This window comes from Ischnura elegans (assembly GCF_921293095.1).
Source record: "Ischnura elegans chromosome 13 unlocalized genomic scaffold, ioIscEleg1.1 SUPER_13_unloc_2, whole genome shotgun sequence".
NCBI classification, from domain to species: domain Eukaryota; kingdom Metazoa; phylum Arthropoda; class Insecta; order Odonata; family Coenagrionidae; genus Ischnura; species Ischnura elegans.
Window position 1 is genome coordinate 4,920,887 of NW_025791658.1, and position 20,864 is coordinate 4,941,750.

Below are 20,864 nucleotides of genomic sequence, written 5' to 3' on the forward strand. Positions count from 1 at the left end.
GTTAGAAAATTCCTCTTTGTAGTGTTTCGACTTGCCACCTCGTGGCGCCACTCTCCAAGCCTAGTTCTGGGACGAGTAGGAAGTTAGCACTTGCTATGAAAATATGCTAAGAACCTAGGCAGGGACACATAGGGTCACATCAAGCACAAGAACCTGAACGCATTTATAAATTAATAAATTAACAAAATAAAGAAGCATTAGCACACATTTACTGTCCGACTGAGGAAGGTATCGTTAGATATCACAACGTCTGCCAGCGAATGCTATCAATGAAAGCTATTGAGCGTGAAGAAATAGATGTATTAATTGCTCGTTCTCATCCAGTGTTAAGCACGTATAATTTATGCTGTAGAAACTACGGTCGTGATTTGATGACTCTTCAAGCTTTGTTCTGGGACGAGCAGAAAGTTAGCACAGTTTATGAACATATGCTAACAACCTAGGCAGGGAAACGTAAGGATCTCAAATATGAAGCACAAGAGCCTGAATGCATTTTTAAATTAATTAGCTAACAAAATATAGAAGCATTTGCACAGAGGACTAAGGAAGGTAATGATAGATATCGCAACGTCTGCTAGTGAATGCAATCAACAAAAGCTATTGAGCAAGAAGAAAAATATGTAATTATTGCTCATTCTCAACCAGTATTAAGCTCGTATATTTTATGCTTCGGAAGCTACGGTCGTGATTTGACGACTAATTAGGCAAGTATTTTGCCTCCTTCAATGTACATAATGTACTTTTTGCTATGGTATATGCTAATGAATGTTAAAATCCCTTTCATGTGCAATTTCTGAGTTATGGTTTTATTGCATTAAAATTCTCAAAAAAAAACGCTTTGCAACGCTTTTTCAACGTGCTGATGACCAGAAATCCAGAAAGACCAGAAATCTTTTAACGCCAAGCTTTCCGGATTTGAGGTCCTCAACCATAAAAGAGAATGTTTGTATTATCTGTTTTACCATTATTCAAGGCCACACCCTCCATCACGAGCCTGGAAAATTGGTAGTTCAATGCACGAGTTTACTTCGTTTACTTGGTAATAAAGAGATATTTTCAAACAAGTTTACCATCCTCTCCAGTCAGAATGGAGTGCTTTTCAGAAAATTTAGCGTGAAAAATCACGGTGCATCTCATTAGCCAGGAAATAAGATATCATTATCCCAAAACTTCCACAATTCTTCGAGGGCAAGACGTGGCAATTTGGTGCGACGGGGGGAGCATAACACGAAAGAAACAATCAGTTCTCTCCCAAAATCCCAACAACGCACACTCAAACACGCAAAAACAAAGAAGAAAAACATTTGACAGACAATGTATAAACTTCATCCATGAACAACCACATCAAATATAATTCGACAATGTTTCATTCATAACAAAATAAAATTCAGTATAGGGAAATATATATGTATATATTTACTAAGAATCTGAACTAACTTCACACACACACACTCTCTGGCAAAGCTCCGCAAGAGATTGGGCCTTAAACGAGGCATTATATTGCGCATTTGAATGCATGGACTTTTCCATTGCATTGTCTCAAACTCACCTTTTTCCCAAAAATATAATCCTTTAAGATGCATGAAAAAAAGGTTCAAACAAGAAATTATCACACAGGACTACCATCATTGTAGCAGGTATGCACACCCATTTACTGATTAACGCTGTTCCTATTAGCGCTGTTCCATATTAATGCTGAATATATTTTGAGGTCCTCCTCCAGTTAAGTTACTCTAGAGTCCGCAATAATGCTCTTAAAAAATCTAGGATGTGTCATGCCTCAATCGAAATTCTCTCTTAAGAAGTTTCATTTGTTCCTGACCCAATACATAAATTCAATGAAATGTCTTTAAAACGAACGCCAGTGCAACAAAGTATTCAGTATAACGAAATTATTTTCCGTCACTTATAACGAAATTTCTCGTATAACGTACCTATTTCCCGTACAACGAAGTTTCATTTTAACGAACGTATTTCGGCGATTCGTAGAATATCGCTACAAAGGCATTTCACTGTATCAGATTCATTGCAAGAGTAACCAAATTTAACTATTCAAGGGTAAATATTCACCAAAGTGAGCAAAGCAAGAGGAAACTGAAATAAATTCTAGAATATTAAATGCCAACTGATGTTACAGGGCTTTAAAAAAAACAAAATATTATTAAAAAAGACCAAAATATGGGTTTACGAAACATAATACAACCAGTTGTCTAGTACGGCTCAGAAGAGTGGGTATTTTCAAAGCAGCCTGAAAAAAACTGGCGGCTTTCGAAAACAAAATTTTATGACGTACTTATATGGTCCCATTTACAATGAGGGCCGACAGCGACATTTACATGTGAGGCCTCTAGAACGGTCATGTTTATGCCGCAAAGATCAGATTGAAAAAGACATAAGAAGAATGGAAATAGAATCTGGCTGGATGCAAGACTGAGAGAAATAGGGCATTTTTTTGTTAGGCCAAGGTCAAGTTTGAGTGACCTATAAGGCAGGTAGGTCATTGCTCAAGCAGGCCCGCAAGCACCCTGTCCAGCAATACAGTGAGTCCTCGTTCTACGTCACCCCGTTTAACGTCATTTCGCGATAACGTCACCAAAATTTTGAGACCGTCATTCGTTTATCGCACCTTTGCTTCGCGATAACGTCAGGGCTTTTAAATTTCGCGCAAGAAAATAATGCGAAGCGGCCGGCGTTGCAGGTTGTTCGTTTTGTGGGCGGTCTAAACGAAGTGTAAAACGGTGTGTTTATTGTTAATTTCGATTACGGTTTTAGCAAAATTTCTGAAAAATGAATTCTAAGGTAGGTGCGCAAGGCTTTACTTGACATAATGGTTTTCAGGAACCTAAAAAGTGATTTCAAGGAATTTTTCCGTGTAGAACTCGGAGTTTTTGTCGTCACTTTTTTTGCCGTGTTCACAATAACTTTGGTTCCTGAAACTGCGACGATGTTTCAGCGATGATGATGCCCAGGCGACGCTCGCCCGGGCGACCACCATAGCGAAGCCGAAAAGCAAATGCGGGAGGATACAAAAATGGAGACGGATTTACGTCAGTGCTGCTATTGTCGTCGATGAAGACAGGAACTCGTATTTATGCCATAGCTTGGCATTCCCATCGTAAATATGCCCCAGATATGATACGCTAAATTTTTCTCGCGTAGGAATTGTGAGGTCTAGGAGCCGATATTCACTTTTAACATTGTTTCTTATGGGATATTATGTTTCGATTAACGTCATTTCGTTTATCGTCACATTTTTCAGGAACCGTAAGTGACGTTAAACAAGGACTCACTGTATTAAAATCCTGCCATACCCTGAGTCTGTTATGTATGCCACTCTAATTTATCACGACCATAAAGGATTTTATTCTAAATAAATTATTTTATCCTTAATTTTCTTCATAAATGACATAAAAGATATTTATTTGCGATTTTAAGTACGGGAGAGATTGAAAAGACGAGGAATTTTTGCAAGTCATGTTTCTTTTTTGACGATTCCTGAAAGGGACGCTCTTAAAAAAGTACGTAGTTACTAACCTACAGGTTTTTGGTCCCGTGAACTTCGCAATAACGAGAGTTTACTGCACACATTTTTCCAAACACAATGTTGCGCAATACCATGCCTCTGACCCAAACATCTACTTGACGGAGATAGATAATATTTTGGACACAACTACAATAAAAACCCCATTGCACAAACGCTGCGTAGCAAAATTTTTTTTTCGTACCAATATATATAAAATTCTAATAACCAGTATACGACTTAGTCACAAACCAAAACAGTCAATAAATCTGGCATCCATCATACACATATGTATATAGATTCTCACAAAGATATTTTTACCCACTTAAAAAGGCATAAACAATTTTCATTCTCTATCAAATAAATGAAACTTAAGAAACAATAACAGCTTTAGCATCTTAGAATATTTCATCTTATAAAATAACCATTTTAAAATTCTGGATCTCTTCGTAAAGATGTAAACAACATATATAGTCTGTATTTCAGTAAGGGTGTATATATATAAATCTTTGTAAAGTACTCGAAAAAAGAGTCAAGATTTTACTTTTTACTGCTATAAAGTCTTTCGTATAGAGCTTTCTCACATTATAAACAACACTTCCAGTCTTGCTCAACACCCACTCCCACGATGGGTTTTGTTGAGTCAATTTTAAAGGAAAATATTTGCATGTATTTTTAAATATATATATATATGTATATGCATTAATGAAAACAAACCCCAAGTAATTGGTCCACAATTTTAGATAACCATTTCAATAGGAAAATGACGCCGAACGACGTTGATTAAAATGGTCAACGGACGAGACATTTCTGTTCATAACAACGTCGCCGCATTTACGGCAACTCACGGCCCTAAAGCCCGTATGATACTTCCCAATTTATAGGCCAATCCATTTGATATTCGATTGCGGTCCAACTGACACACAATAAATTTCTAGTCCAATATTCTTTTTATATTGGACACAATTTCTTGTCCAATTTGGAATTCAGGACAGGTTCTATTATCTCACGGCCAATCTCCAAACAGAAGTTAGTTTTGTTGACTCCTCTAGTGGGCAAAACAAGCAGCTCTTTGCAAAACATACAGTTTGGCTTCAACACAATGGTTTTTGTTCGGAGATTTCGCTTGAAATTTCACAAATGTGGACGAAAGAGTTTGCTTCCCTATTGATGGGAGCGTACCAATCACGCCAACTCTTATACAACGTAAAATTATCTTAATACAATGGCGTGTTCTCCAGCGGGACATTCGAACACTATTACGGCCGATAAATTGGAAAGTGTCACCTGGGCTTGAAAATCAACGTGCCTCCCTAGTCAATTACATAACAATAACATTCCTTAAAGTTTCACCCCCTGCTAATAACATGGAACACCTGGTCAATGCTGCCAAACGCAGAAGACATGGTCGTAGTGTCAATTTAAACACAAGATGATCAAAAAATTGGATTAATCACAGGTTGATCCGTTTGGTCAACGTGGTTTGGATATACAAATACCATTATAGTGATGACAAATTGGCAAATACACATGCAATGACAATGCATGTAATTAAATGTTTAAGTCATCACTAAACCTAAAGTTAAGGGTAGGCAAATGGATTATTGGCACAAGATAAGTCTTAATAGGCAGTCCCGAAGACTCAACAGTGCACCTACAAAGGAATAAGGCGAATGGTTGATAAACATGGACCAGTATTCTATGCACCAAGGAGGCTAAGATAACAAGACAACTCACGGCTACCAATATGGAAACGGGCGCCAATGCCAAACCCAAAATGCCGAAGGATCTACCTGCATAAGACCAAGTTTAAAGGCCAAATTGTTCACTACGACTGACATGCGTTAGGGCAAAGTAATTCGCCATTGGCTGATAAACCAGTATTCTAGGCAATGTCGAAGGATGAGCCGACTGTAGGCTGACTTTGACCTAGATACATTGAGACATATGTCAAAGCTAAACCCAAAATCTGCAGGAATTTACCAACAAGCTAACAGGTCTGAAGGCTTAAACATTGGCTTAACAACAACCAATGTAGCAGGCATTGACGCGGGTTAGTTTGACAATTAACTGCTGCCAAAATTGTAACGGCATCAATACCACACCAACAAGTGAACAGCTCTGAAGGCTTAACCATTGGCATAACAACAACCAATGTTGAAGGTATTGTAGCAGGTTGATTTGACAAATAACTGCTGCCAATATTGTAACGGCATCAACACAAAACCCCGACATCTAACAACATGTTTAATTCGGTTTAAGGCTAAATTGTTCGACCCGTGTTCAGGCAAGCTAATAGGCCATAAGCTGATGAACATCGACCAGTGGTATTCTACGCAATTTCGAAGGCTAAGATGACTCGTGCTCGGCTATGTTGAGACGGACGTCAGTGCCGCGGCCAACATTGGCAGGGCAGTGCTTCCCCCCACCATGCGTCGGCCAGCGTGGACCGACGCAACGTGCCTCTGCAGTCGACTCTTGCGGTTAAAGCTCTTATCACAGTCTTCACAGGCAAACCTATTACTCCCCGCGGCTCCCTGCCGTTTGGAGGAGTCGCTCGTTGCGTTGTGGTGCCTCGCCGAGTGTCTCGCGAGTTCCAGCTCGTCCGCAAAACAGGCGAGGCATTCTATGCAGCAGTAGGGTCGCTCGATCGAATGTTTGGCGGAGGTGTGTCGAGCGAGATCCCCCTTCGAGACGAACGCGAGGTTGCAGTCGGAGCAGGGGTGGCTGGCCTGGCGTTGCCCCCCCTGCGAAGCAGCGTCTTGACGCACGGGCTGGGGCTCGTGGCGCTTGAGGTGCTGAACCAAGTTGTGCTTGTAGGTGAACGTCTTGTCGCAGTGTGGACAAGGGAGCTCCTGCCCGTCACACTCCTGCTGATGCACCTACAGAAGAAGAAGACGTTCGTAATGAAATCCACTCTTTTCCACTTTCGCTAAAATTCACAAGCAGGGTTCCCACTCTAACTACAGTGAGTCCTCGTTTAACGTCACTTACCGTTCCTGAAAAATGTGACGGTAAACAAAATGACGTTAATCGAAACATAATACAGTGAGTCCTCGTTCTACGTCACCCCGTTTAACGTCATTTCGCGATAACGTCACGAAAATTTTACGACCGTGATTCGTTTATCGCCCCTTCGCTTCGCGATAACGTCACGTATTTTAAATTTCGCGCGAGAAAAAAGGCGAAGTGGCAGGCGTTACAGGTTGTTTGTTTCGTGGGCGGTAATACGGTCAGTCTATTCAAAGTGTAAAACGGTGTGTATATTGTTAATTGCGATTACGGTTTTGGCAAATTTTAGCATCAGAGACATTTCCACGACAATGTCCAAGAGAACAATGTTCACAATAATTTTGGTTCCTGTTACTGCGACGATGTTTCAGCGATGATGATGCCCAAGCGACGCCCGCCCGCCTCAATTCGCAATTAAAACCATCTCTTCGATTTCATAATCCCAGTTTGCCCGCCCTCGCTCATTTCCGCCATTTTGATTTCGCTCTTACCGGTCTGAAAAGAAATTCTCGTAGCGAGGGTAGGGCCTATGGACCGGAGCACCGGATCCCCGGTCTGTAGCGTCTGGTAGCATTCATTGGACCGCACTACAGCGAAGCCGAAAAGCAAATACGGGAAGATTCAAAAATGGAGAAGGATTTACGTCACTGCTGCTATTGTCGTCGATGAAGACAGGAACTCATATTTATGCCAAAGTTTGGCATTCCCATCGTAAAATATGCCCCAGATATGATACGCCAAAATTTTTTCGCATTGGAATTGTGAGGTCTAGTAACCGATATTCAATTTTTACATTGTTTTTATGGGATATTATGCTTCGATTAACGTCATTTCGTTTATCGTCACATTTTTCAGGAACGGTAGGTGACGTTAAACGAGGACTCACTGTATCCCATAAGAAACAATGTATAAAGTGAATATCGGCTCCTAGACCTCACAATTCCTACGTGAAAAAAATGTAAGCGTATCATGTGTGGGGCATTTTTTACGGTGGGAATGCCAAGCTATGGCATAAATACGAGTTCCTGTCTTCATCGACGACAATAGCAGCACTGACGTAAATCCTTCTCCATTTTTGTAGCTTCCCACATTTGCTTTTCGGCTTCGCTATGGTGGTCGCCCGGGCGAGCGTCGCCTGGGCATCATCATTGCTTATACATCGTCGCAGTTACAGGAACCAAAATTATTGTGAACACGGCGAAAAAAAGTGACAAAAGCTCCGAGTTCTACACGGAAAAATGCCTTGAAATCACTTTTTAGGTTCCTGAAAACCATTATGTCAAGTAAAACCTTGCTTACTTAAGAATTCATTTTGCAGAAAATTTGCTTAAACCATAATCGCAATTAACAATAAACACACCGTTTTACACTTCGTTTAGACTGACTGTATTTCCGCCCACAAAACGAATAACCTGCAACGTCCGCCGCTTCGCGTTTTCTTCTCGCGCGAAATTTAAAAGACTTGACGTTATCGCGAAGCGAAGGTGCGATAAACGAATGACGGTCTCAAAATTTTCGTGACGTTTATCGCGAAATGACGTTAAACGGGGTGACGTAGAACGAGGACTCACTGTATCGTCATTTAAAAATATAAAATTGTGAAATAGGTACTCGAGGAGTGATAATCTTTAGATTTAGGCAATAGAAAAATAATAGGAAACCACCCTAATGAAAAAGCACCTTGGTGAAGTAGATGTATACAGTGGAACCTCGTTAAAGCGAGTACGGGCTATAGCGAGACCCCCGCTATAACGAGAGATACCCTATGCACCGTCATTTGACCCTATAATAAGCATGTTAAAAAATTCATTTTTACGAGGCCCTTTTGGTGTTGGCTCTCGCCTTAGCGAGGGTTTCACCACCGGAAAAGCTTACATCAAGACTCCTTAATCTCTGTAATTGCTAGTGATCTGTTAGAAATGAAGTTAATGGAGTGCTCAGTCTCAAGTTTATGTGGTAAACTGTCGTTCGATAAATAAGTTGTTAGTTTTGGTGAAAATATTGTGGCATTAGCATTCGCGAATGCTTGATCTTCTTTTGTACCTCGGGCGGCAGAAAGCAGTCGTCAGCATACCCGCACGGCCATGAGTTGCGTGATTAGAAAGCATTTGATGGCAGACACCATGGCCAAGAAAACACCAAACAATTAGTCGTTGTTTGACTAAGGAAATTTAGTGATGCAAATAAACATCACCTTTCGTCTGGATTTATGCTTACGTTTATCAGATAGAAATTCATCTGTCGCCGCACCACTCCTGTTCCTGTATAACTGTTCGCAACAGGTATACATATTGGCTATTATTTGCACCACCTCCGGTAAAGCGACAATTCGCTATAACGAGTGTTTATTGGAGCACCGTGGGGTGTCGTTTTATCGAGGTTGCACTGTATAAAATTCACTTTACTGTACTTACATCTACAGGGACATTATGATGGACTGGAATGTAAAACTGGAATGTAAATGGCACTAGAACGATGATGTGGCAAGTCAATGACCTATTGATGAAAAGATGTTGCTCAACTATATAAGACGCACCCCTATTTAGAAGGCCCCACACAAAGAAAAAAGGTGTCAATAGTCTGTGCAACAGCGCGGTACTACAATAACTTAAAATGTGGTTTCTTTTGAGTCTCATGTTTCGTAATAGCCAAGCAAACAATCATTGAATGCAGTTACCAAACATATTTTTATTAAGGAAAATTAACAAACGGCAAGCCATTCTGAACATGATGTGTAAATTTAAAATTATGAATAAACAGGGTTCCCGCTCTAACTACATTATAAAATTCACTGTTTTTTCCAGGTTTTCACCGTCTAAATGTCATAAAATTCACGTATTGTAGATAAGGCATTTTGGGCAGAAATATTGATCACGTAGCAATCATCGCCCGCACGTTAACTAAAAATGTAACAAACGCAACAGACACTGTGATTGCATACACAGCAATGAAAGTGAATCTATCTCTCATAACGTCACCTGTAGTTGGCAAAATTCAGGTCCTGCTAAAGGGTGTGAGTGGGAAAATGGAGAGAGCAGGGTGGCAGGAAAGTGAAGAAGAGCCTGATTTTTTGCCAGGGTTAATGTCTTCCAATCGCAGGCTTAAGGTCAATGTGCTGTCATGACACACGGACCAATTAATAGTTGCGCTTTCGAATACACGTGTTCAGGTAAATGCATGGGCAGTATCTGCACGTGACTCAGCCTTGAAACATTATCGAAACATCGATTTTTCTTTTAATCTGTCTATCGTAGTTCTACAATCAAGTTTGAGAGATTTCTAAGGTTTTATGGTGAAATTCACGGCTATTTCTAGGTTTTTTCACGGTAGACGAAATTCACGGTTTTAAGGTTTTCACGGTTGAGTGGGAACCCTGTAAAAAGGGTCTGCTTTCAATGGCAGTCAAACGCAAACAGTACTAGCTTAACACTCTTGAGTGCCGCATCATTCACCGTATAACCTTGGTGTGTTGCAGAATACCTTGTTTTGGTAACCAGTGACCAGCAGCGACTTGCCCAAAAAGACTCTCGGACGTCATCCCACCCAAAGATTTGAAAAGGGAAATAAAATTAAATACCCAATCAATTATAATAATTCATCTAATTAACCAAAGTGTTTTTTTCAATAGCATACATCTAAAATGTAGCAAAATAACGGCTATTTCCAGGTTTTTTCACGGATGAAGAAATTCACGGCTTATTCACGGTTTTAAGGTCATCACGGTCGAGTGGGAACCCTGACGTTCACAGCAGTGAAAGGGTTAAGGGGCGGGGGGACTGTAATCAGATAAATACAGTACGTCCATTTGGGATGACATTCCAAAAAGACTTCACACAAACATCAGTCCATGCGTTACCTTCATGTGAGCGTTGAGGTTGTAGTTGAGTGAGAAGCTCTTGCCGCAGACGAGGCACGAGAAGGGCCTCTCGCCAGTGTGGGTCCTCCGATGTCGGTTCAAGTGACTGCTCTTCGAGAAGCACTTGTCACAATCCTCACACCTAAACAAACAGAAGAGCACGACATTAGCAAAAATTTCACTCTGCCATGATTTCTCGAAAAACAAAAAATCGATGACTAATGCTTCTTGAGCGTTACACCTTTTTGCCCATGCGGGAAAAAACCGCAAAGATTTAAATCGTGACCAGATACTTTTCATACAGCATGATTTTAACTGTACAAAAAGATTACATATTCATCATTACGGGTTCATTCCGAGCACGAACATGAATGGCTGTTGCTGGGATTAATGGTAAAGATGATGTAGCCCAATTTTTATGATTTTTTAAAACAACCAATTGATATACTCAGGGTTATCATCATTTTGAATGAATTAACTCTGAGAAAGAAGAAATGATCTGGCTGAACTTGTCCTATTAAAACATACAGGACAAATCACGGGAGACTGATGACGTTTTTATGTAATAGGGTGGTTTCCTAATATTTTTTATTGCCTATATCGAAAGATTATTACTCCTGGAGTACGTATTTCACGCTTTTAGATTTTTAAATGACAACATCTATTTTTAGCGATTAAATTAAAAGTGATAATTTTCAAGAGCGCAAAAACGCGACGGCTAAGTATGAATGCTGGGAAAACTCAGTGTTACGTCGTTCTCGTCCCCGCTGCCGCAAGTGTGGTGACCTTGGGGCGAGGCTTTGAGGGCTGATACGATGCAGGATGCTAGCAGGTAGCAGAGTACCATGCTAGCTGGAAGCGCTTGGCTTGGCACGGGGTTTCCCCAGCATTCATACTTAGCCGTCGCGTTTTTGCGTGCTTGAAAATTTTCACTTTTCATTTAATCACGAAAAATAGCTATCGTCATTTAAAAATCTAAAAGCGTGAAATGCGTACTCCAGGAGTACTAATCTTTCGATTCAGGCAATAAAAAAGAAATAGGGAACCACCCTATTGGTCAAGACAGGAAGCATCACCAATTACCTAAATGGTTTTTCTCCTGTGTGTATCATCTTGTGCTGGACCAGGTGATAGCGCCGCGCAAAGCTTATACCACAGATGTCACACAGGTATGGCCTCTCCCCGGTGTGGGTTCTTGCGTGGCGCACCAGCTCCCCACGCGATCCGTACACCTTGTTGCAGAACTCGCACACAAATGGCTTCGTCTCCGTCTCCCCCAGGATCTCGTTCACGAGCGATGCCGAGAGGACGTTGCCCGCATGACCTTGGGCTCCGTCGACGAGGCTGCCAATGTCCATCGTGCCGTGACGCTCGTTCTCGCCGCGAAGTCTGCCGTTCCAGTCCTCGAGTGAGATTGTGGGCTCGAGGGTAGAGTTGAGACTGTCAGGGGGCATTAGGTGATCAGGGCCATCCTCAACCTGAAAACATAAGTCACGTGAAGCAACTTTTAACTTTCCAAACAGCTTCATAATGTAACCAGATCGAATATATTGTAACCCTGATTAAAATGCTCTAAAACTACAGTGAAATGTCTTTATTACGAACGCCAGTGTAACGAAATATTCAGTATAGCGTCTATAAATTATTTTCCGTCCGGTATAACGAAATTTCCCGTATAACATACTTCCCGTATAACGAAATTTCAGTTTAACACGTTGCGGACCGGTCACGGAGATCTCGGTGTTTCATCGTGGCTTTCAGGAGTCCGGTCTTCGGATATTTTCGGATCCAAATGCATTTTTAATTGCCTGCCATAAAACGAAATAATTATTCTAGTTTCTTATAGATACATTCGTCAACAAAGGAATGATATTTATATTTTCATACACATTTTAATATTTTAACTAATTAAAAATCCTTTCATAAGCTTTCTTGTTATTTGACAGAATTCAAATTTTCCTCACGCACATTTCCCCCAAATTTTGTCACTTTCTCATCGCATGCTGACTTGTTTTTCACCCACAAATGCCTCAGTTGTGGTGAGGTGGATTTGCACTTCCACACGATGTTTTCGCGCCATAGTGCATGTGCATGGCATATATTGAGCTCATTAATTATTCATAGAGATACGTGAAAATCGCACTTTCATTTTTATTTCATCGCACTTTCAATAGCAGTTGATCGCATCTTGTAGCGTCTATTTATTTATTTTCATAATGATTTAGATGACGATAAAATGAAGTGAAACACAGTTATATGACAAAATACAGAATATTTTAAATAATTATGTTGTAGAACAATAATAAACTAAGGAATAAGACATATAGTGGCGGAGGTGTAGCTTGCCCGCGCCCACTTGTAGTTCGCGGCCACGTAGAGTCAGCCAGCCAACCTAGCAGCTGGCCAGTCGCTCACATGCTTCAATGCGGTTGAGTGTCGGCGGAGCATTTAAATTGCGCTCGCCACAAAATGTACGAATTTTGCCATCGAAAAGGCAAATTTGCGTTAAAATATCATATAAGACCAGTCATCGCATCTATGTCACATTTATTATCGCATTTACATCGGATTAATCGCATTTGCGATTTTCACGCATCTCTAACCATAATTAGTACTCGATGTGGGGGGTACCTTGTACTGTGTGTGGGTTGAAACTAAACCATCGAGTTTTACTTTTTGTTTCAACCCGAATGGTTTGACTCCCATTTCAGCTCCCCGAGTTTAAATCCATTTTGTTTCGTCTCTACATTTCGCTCCCGGGAACGAAACTAGTGAAATTTTACTGGTTTTGACTTTCCTTGAACAATTTCTTTTGCCGTCCCTACTAAAGACCTTCAGCAGAATATGGGACAACTTAGACGGCCAAATTTTGAGGCATGATGGGTTGATAAAGACAATCGCAGAAGGACAGGTGGGAGGGAAAAAAGACAAGGGAAGGCCGCGAATGAGTTACAAATAGGACAATGAGTAATAAAGGATGTGAAAGAGAAGAAATACGTCGCCATGAAAAGGCTAGCGGATAGGAGAGAGGAATGGAGATATGGGTAAAAAACCATTGGTAGGATTGTTTGTTGTAATATTGTAAATTTCCTATGTATGATTACTGGGTTGGTCACTAGGATCTCTATGCTTGTTGTTACCGTGACAACTAATAATAAATACTTAATAACGGACTCTGAACTTGAAAGCGTTTATCAATCGATATGTAAAGATTTTCACGCATCTTAAATTATGCATGATATCAATAAGAATTGAAATACATGAGCAATTTAGAGGACACTCACCTCCTGCTTGGTCTGTTTCTCTGGTTCCGCTTTCAACTGTCGCCTCAGCTCCCCGCGAACACGGCTAATGTCAATCTGCAAGGAGAAATACATAGATGGCTTTTAGCACACGCCAAAACAGCATTTAGGCCTGTATTCTCAGTCAAAAATATACCAAGAGTGTTTCCATAAAATTCAAATACAGTAAAACCTCCATGTAGTGAACCTCTTTACATCATAAACCTCCATACATCACACCAACCCTACGGTCCCGTCTGATTTACATGTAAATTTATAGGCCAACCTCTTTGTAGTGAACCTCTTTATATCGTAAAACCTCCACTCATCACACCAAGGAGATACCCCTGAGACAGTCTAACTACCTCCGCAAATTGTACCGAGACAACTAGAGACCATTAATGCAGCTGCGATTATGTACATGGAATGACATTTTCAGCAATAAATGTTTCACACTTATTTTTCTTATATACCCTATTATGCAGTAATTTTCACGTTAATTATAAGTTGTGGCCATTTTGTTCAATATGAGAGCTTACCTAACAGTAAATGAGAATAAAGATATCCAACTATCCTTAATCATTTTAAGTGACTGTTGAATTGAGATAGATCACATTGTTTCCTCTCGCATCATGGTAAAAATCAAGCAATAGCGCTCGCTTTCTGTAATTATTAAATAATAAATATATGTTCACTTATGCATGCATGTTTGTTTTAACACATAAATATAATAGTTTATAATGCCTTTCATTTCCAAAGGATATGAAAAAATGGTGCCCATCAATAAAACCTCTCTATAGTGAACCTCCATACATCAAATTGCCCAAATTTTGTTCCCCTCCATTACGATGTAACGAGGTTTTACTGTATTTCTGTAAACAGCTAAATGAATATTTTAAAGAACATTTCCGCATTAATCAGTTTTTTGTCCATCCCAATGAAAAATAATAGATTGAGGTTCCAGTGCATAGATTAAAGTTTTCAACCGATTGCGATCGGTTTGCTAGGAGTAATTACAAAGTGTCCTAGCACTCTCCTCAGGACGGACAGTATCAGTACCTAATAGTTTTGCTGCATCACATTTAGATATGTGGTATGCCTGTTATAATGTTCATGATAAGCCATTTTTATCAAATAAAGATAAATTTTCCCATGTAAAATCCAAATGTATCACGAATATGAATAAATGGCATAGTAAGCAAGTCTAATTATTTAAAAAGAGATCGGTAACTTTTGGTGCTAACTATCCTGCAAAGACGTTTTTTCTCCAAATCATTCATCAACATATTAGCTAAAAGATGGAAACTAGGAGGAAAACATGGATAGGCTGTTGGTTTACCACATTACAACTTCTTTGGATATGTTGGAATTCAGGAAGAAGGTTAAGCTATGGTCAGACTCGACTACTTTTTGACTGTATCTCTACAAGCCATGATGGAAGAGTTAGGACAGTATTCTTAGTCAACGCTGTAGGGCCAACCGACCCTGGATACGTCATCAGCCCCTACATAAACCGATCTCGCCCTACATACGCCACATCAAGCCCTACATATGTCCGTTTCTGGAACTAAATGTGCCCTACTTGACGTAGGGTACCCGAACCAGCCCTATACACCGTAAAAAAACATGGCGGCCACATTTCGCCCGCTGATTACTTTGATTAAATAATCTACGTTACAATCGATATAAAGGGCGGATCCATCCATCCAAGCCTGGATTCATCGAGAGCTTTCTTTGCCAGTTCGCGATCTTTTTAGCGGCAATAACATGGTTGTACTTGTATTATTAATGCTCCATGTAAGGCCTGGTTTCCAAAAACCACACATCCGTGGCTGTGTGATCACAAATACAGAAAAGTGGTTTGCACGAATGCTTCAAAACCACTGCTCGACGTCGGAAACTACACTTCCAGGCACCACGCCATCTAGTTGCGTCTCGCACAAGTTGCCTGGGTTGCAACTGCTGCGCGACATGTGTCCGTGATCAAGGAGCACGGTTGCGCACTGCGAAGCTTGGATAACAGGAACATGGTGCTCCCGTAAATGCAGCTACAGCGTGATCGCTTCCGTTTTACGGTGGGGATTTTAACGGATATAATACTCCCGGTGCATCCTTACAGTAATTCCAATGATTTTGCGTCTGTCTTTATTTTTTCTATAAATATCGCAGAAAATATTGAGCGTGAGTGAAAATCATGCGCGGATAATCCACAACACGGATAAACCGCAGCCGGATAATCAGGAGTCTGCTGTATTTACAACCTCCTCGTATGCATCCCTTTTTCCGTCACTCGGCATGTCCCTTTTCCATCGCTGTAATCATCTACGGTACTGTCTTTCTGCCACACAAAAAGCATGGACGCCAACAGCAATTGTAACGCCATGCTTTTAATTAGCAGGGTTCCCACTCTAACTACATTATAAAATTCACTGTTTTTTCCCGGTTTTCACGGTCTGAATGTCGTCAAATTCACGGTGTGTTGATACGCCATTTTGGGTGGAAATATTGCTCACGTAACAATCATCGGCCGCACATTGACTACAAATTTAATGAACGCGACAGATGCCGTGAGTGCAAGCGCAGTAATGAACGTGCTCTGACGTCACCTATCGTTAGGAAAATGCAGGGCCTGGTTGTGAGCAGAAAAATGGAAGTAGTAGGGTGGCAGGGAAGGTAAGAAGTGTCTGATTTTTCACCAGGGTTAATGATCACTTTACCGGTTACCAGTCTTCCAATCACAGGTTAATGTGTCGTCATGGCACACGGACCAATAACTGCTCTGCGAATACACGTGCGTAGATAAATGCGTGGACAGCGTCTGCACCTGACTCGGCCTTGAAACACGATCGAAACATCGATTTTTCTCGTAATTGATAGTTTGATTTGCCTAAATTATGAAAATTACAAGAAATTACACTGAAAGTTTGGATTATTTGTGTTTTCCGATTATTATTCGTGCTCATTGAGAGCTTTCTTTGCCAGTTCGCGATCTTTTTAGCGGCCATAACATGGTTGTACTCGTATTATTAATGTTCCATGTAAGGCCTGGTTTCGAAAACCACACATATGTGGCTGTGGTATCATGGATATGGAAAAGTGGTTTGCACAAATGCTTTAAAACCACTGCTCGACGTCGGAAACTACACTTCCAGGCACCACGCCATGTAGTCGTGTCTAGCACAAGTTGCCTGGGTTGCAACTGCTGCGCTACATGTGTCCGTGATCAAGGAGCACGGTTGCGCACTGCAAAGCCATGCTAGCCTGGATAGTCGGAAGAGTAATGTAATAATCAGGGTTGATTAATTTAAATCACTTTGATTTAAATCACGATTTAAATCACTTGATTTTTATTTTAAAAAATCAGGTGATTTAAATCATAATGTGATTTATATGTTTGATTTTTAAAGAGTCGAGAAAAGGAAGCTGTAAGTGTATAATTTTGATTTTTATTTCTTAATTAATACAATGAATCGACAGTTATCAGCACAATGGTGGCTCTTAAATAGAAATGATACTGTAGGAATGCATGTAACATGAAAATTTAAAAAAATGGCTTTGGTTAGAATACTAGTGTATCCGTTGAAAAAAAATTGTTTTCTGATTTAACTTCTAAGCGTAGGCACCATGAAAAGTTGCAATTACAGAATTTTTCTAAACTTCATATGCTTTAGAACCGCATAATATTGCACATTTGATACTTCCAATGGCAATTTTATATTATGCTGATGTAATTTTTAATTTGATACCATTGGCATTTCCATAGTTCTCTCCCCTGATTGACTAAATGTTGTATTGAGTTTAGAGTATGTTGCCTCTTATTGTTTCTGCAAACGATCATTCTCCAATATGCTGCCCAAATAGTTAGTTTTGCAAATAACTGAATTTTTGATGAATGGAGAACCATAAAAATCTCATTTAAATCAATAAAATCCGATTTAAATCATTAAAATCTGATTTAAATCAAAAAAATCAACAAAAATGATTTTTTTGAAAAAAATCGTGATTTTTATCAACCCTGGTAAAAATACTCAAAAAAATTCCACAACCTTTGCAAACTACAGAGAGAATTAAAGGGATTGATGAGAGAATACAGACCTCTGAGCTAAGGAAGCTGGGAGGTAACTTGTCCACTGGTTGGAGTGCATTCTTTCTCCGAGACCGTCTCACCCGTTTCCGGATTCCCATCATGCCAGAGTTGCTCACCTAGAAATAGAAGACAAACAAATATTTGGATTCGTGCAACAGCTAATCACAAATACAGTAAAACCTCTTTTCATTGTAAGGGAGGGGACCAAAATTTGGGCAATTTGATGTATGGAGGTTCACTATAGAGAGGTTTTAGTGATGGGCACCATTTTTCATATCCTTTGGAAATGAAAGGCACTACTCTCTTTTAAACGATTATATTTATGCATTTAAATAAACATTTATGCATTAGTGAACATATATTTATTATTTAATAACAACAGAAAGCGAGCTCTACTGTATGATATTTGCCATGATTTGAGAGGAAACAATGTGATCGCTCACAAATCAACAGTAACTTTAAATGATTAGGATAGTTGAATACCTTTTTTTTATTTACTGTTAGGTATACTCTCATACGGAACAAAATGGCCATAACTAATGGTTAACATGAAAATTAAAGCATAATAAACGTGTGTAAGAAAAAAAATAAGGGTGAAACATTTATCGCTGAAAATGTCAATCCATAAACATAATCGTGGCTGCATTAATGGTCTCTAGTTGTCTCGGTACAATTTTCGGAGGTAGTAAGGCTGTTTCAGGGGTATCTCCTTGGTATGATAAGTGGAGGTTTTACAAGATAGAGGTTCACTACAAAGAGGTTTGCCTTTAACCCTAATACGGGCAAAGTGAGTCTCTTGGACTCATCGCATCACATTTTTGATAATTTTATTATGTTATTGAAATGTCAGCATGTTGTAATTTTTTTACTTCTTCTAATTGTATATTTCCTATAAATTAGAGTAATTCAAACTTCTTTCGGAATTAAAGTAACTTAGAAATAATTTTTTTCCCTGAATTCCCACAAATCCGGGCAAGGTGAGTCTGTTTGCACGAAATGTAAAAAGTAATGTGCATTTTTACAAATATTTGGTTTGAATTGTCAAAATAATGTAAAATTATCACTATGTACATGTAACGATAAATATTTGGTGTTTTATGTAGTGAAAACAGAAAGAATTAGTCATAAGAGTCCACTGTACTCGCTGTTTGACTATGTATGAAATAATTAAGTACAGTGGAACCTGTTTAGTACGTTTCTGAAGGGACCACAAAAAATGAACGTACTAACCAGGAAAACGTGCTAACGAGGAAAGTAAAAAATAGCAGTCGGGGTAATTGCAATCTGTGGAAAAGTCGTCATAATTACAATTACTATCGGTAGTTCTCGTAGGATCACCTTCCTGAACTCTTTTCACCTTTAAAATAAAGAAAATGGGCGCTACATTGAAAAACAATACCATGTGAATGAAAAATCACAATGTTTCATAGATTTCCCGAAGACAATTACATGAAAACGGCGTCTTTCTCCCGTGATTTATCCTATATGTATTTATAGAAAGAGGACAAGTATAGCTAAGTCATTTCTTTTTTGTCACAGCATACTCGGAGAATATAACAACAACCCTGAGTATGTCAACGGGTTGTTTTTAAACATCATAAAAATTGGACAAAATTATATTAAACTTAAATTACGGCAACAGCCGTACACATTTGCGCTTCTGGAATAAAGCCATATCGATTGTTATAGCGATCGATATATCGAATAATAACACGCAAGATTATTAGATTACGAGGTATTTACAAGAAGATTTAACAGTATACAGTTGAAATTTACTTTTAAAATTTGTTTTATGTCGTCTGCTTTCGTGCCGAGATCAAGTATTTTTAAGCTAAGCTTCGCGTGGAGATCCAGAGCATCGTCTGCTCCCGCAGCAGTAGTCAAATACGCACGTACTCTGTAGCATTGACGTCGTGCAGTACTGCTATAGATAAAGTGGGAATTGGATAAGACTCATTTCTTCATCATGATAACTCGTGCAATAGCAACAATTGCCCTCTCGTGAAATTTGTGCGCAGGTGGCACTGCAGAGGCAACAGAAGGTGAGGAGCTCGGGGTGGGGAAAATTGGGGCTTCTCATTGGCTGCAGTTTTGCGTAGTCAGACATTCCTGATAAATGGCCATATTTTATTATTTATCACGTCATAAGAATTGAGAGATGCATTTGGATAAATCACGGTAGAAGAAAGATATGTGGAATGAATGCAAGAATTTTAATGGCTAGTAATAACAAATTAAATCATGAATTCGGAGCTTTACGACCCTTAAGAAGATACTGGAGAACGAATTGCGGGTTGCGTCACAGCTAGCAGTTGAGCGTACTAACCAGGAAAGCGCAATTTTTTCAAACGTACTAACCAAATACTTTTACCTGTGTTTTGTTCCGATGGTACCGGGACCGAGAGAAATCGTCGTACTAAGGAGGAAAACGTACTAAGGAGGAACATACTAACCAAGTTCCACTGTAATGTAAAACTTTTGTTAGACAAAAAATAATCAATTTTATGTTAAATGATTCTGTAGTGTACAATATCTACAAATTGATGTGAAAATTAATATTTTTCACTGTTTAATAGTTCAAATTAAAAGCATAAGTTAAAAGAGTCCATTGGACTCACCTTGCCCGATTACGTCAGAAAAAAATATTGCCCGTATTAGGGTTAAATTTACATGTAAATCTGACGGGACCGTAGTAGGGGTATGAAGTAGAGAGGTTTATGATGTAAAGAGATTCACTACATAGAGGTTTTACTGTATTTTTATTTATTTTCACCCCCCCAAAAACATCTCATTTAAGGCCTTTTGCAACGGGGAAAATAACATGAAACAACGACCATCACACACAACCATTCCCTGGGTAGGGGCGACCCACCCAGGTAGGACTTTAACCCACACCCTTTGGTTTGTCAGGCGAGGAATTAACCCCGCCGCCACCAAGGCCGGAAAAATATGTAGTGCAAATAGTTTCCTTCGTTTGATAGGGTATTAATAATCCTCATTTAAGACAAGTGCTACCAGCTAGCAGGGTACTCTACGCTACCCCCATGCTCGGCAGCCTGCATCGTAACGGTGCTCATAGCCTCGCATCAAGGTGGCCGCACACGGCAA

At 39.7% G+C, this 20,864-nt stretch overlaps 1 protein-coding gene across 1 annotated transcript in view; it reads right to left on the reverse strand.

Annotated features, from left to right (window-relative positions):
• Positions 1 to 3,516: 3,516 nt before the first annotated feature.
• Positions 3,517 to 20,864, reverse strand: part of LOC124172699 (zinc finger protein 436-like) — a 45,036-nt gene continuing 27,688 nt past the window's right edge. Inside the window, exons 5-9 of the mRNA XM_046552160.1 lie at positions 17,765 to 17,872; positions 13,673 to 13,747; positions 11,472 to 11,866; positions 10,389 to 10,530; positions 3,517 to 6,402 (exon numbers count right to left, since the gene is read on the reverse strand). Of these exons, the coding sequence (XP_046408116.1) occupies positions 5,890 to 6,402; positions 10,389 to 10,530; positions 11,472 to 11,866; positions 13,673 to 13,747; positions 17,765 to 17,872 (1,233 nt within the window). The 3' untranslated portion in view covers positions 3,517 to 5,889. The remainder of the gene's footprint in view (positions 6,403 to 10,388; positions 10,531 to 11,471; positions 11,867 to 13,672; positions 13,748 to 17,764; positions 17,873 to 20,864) is intronic.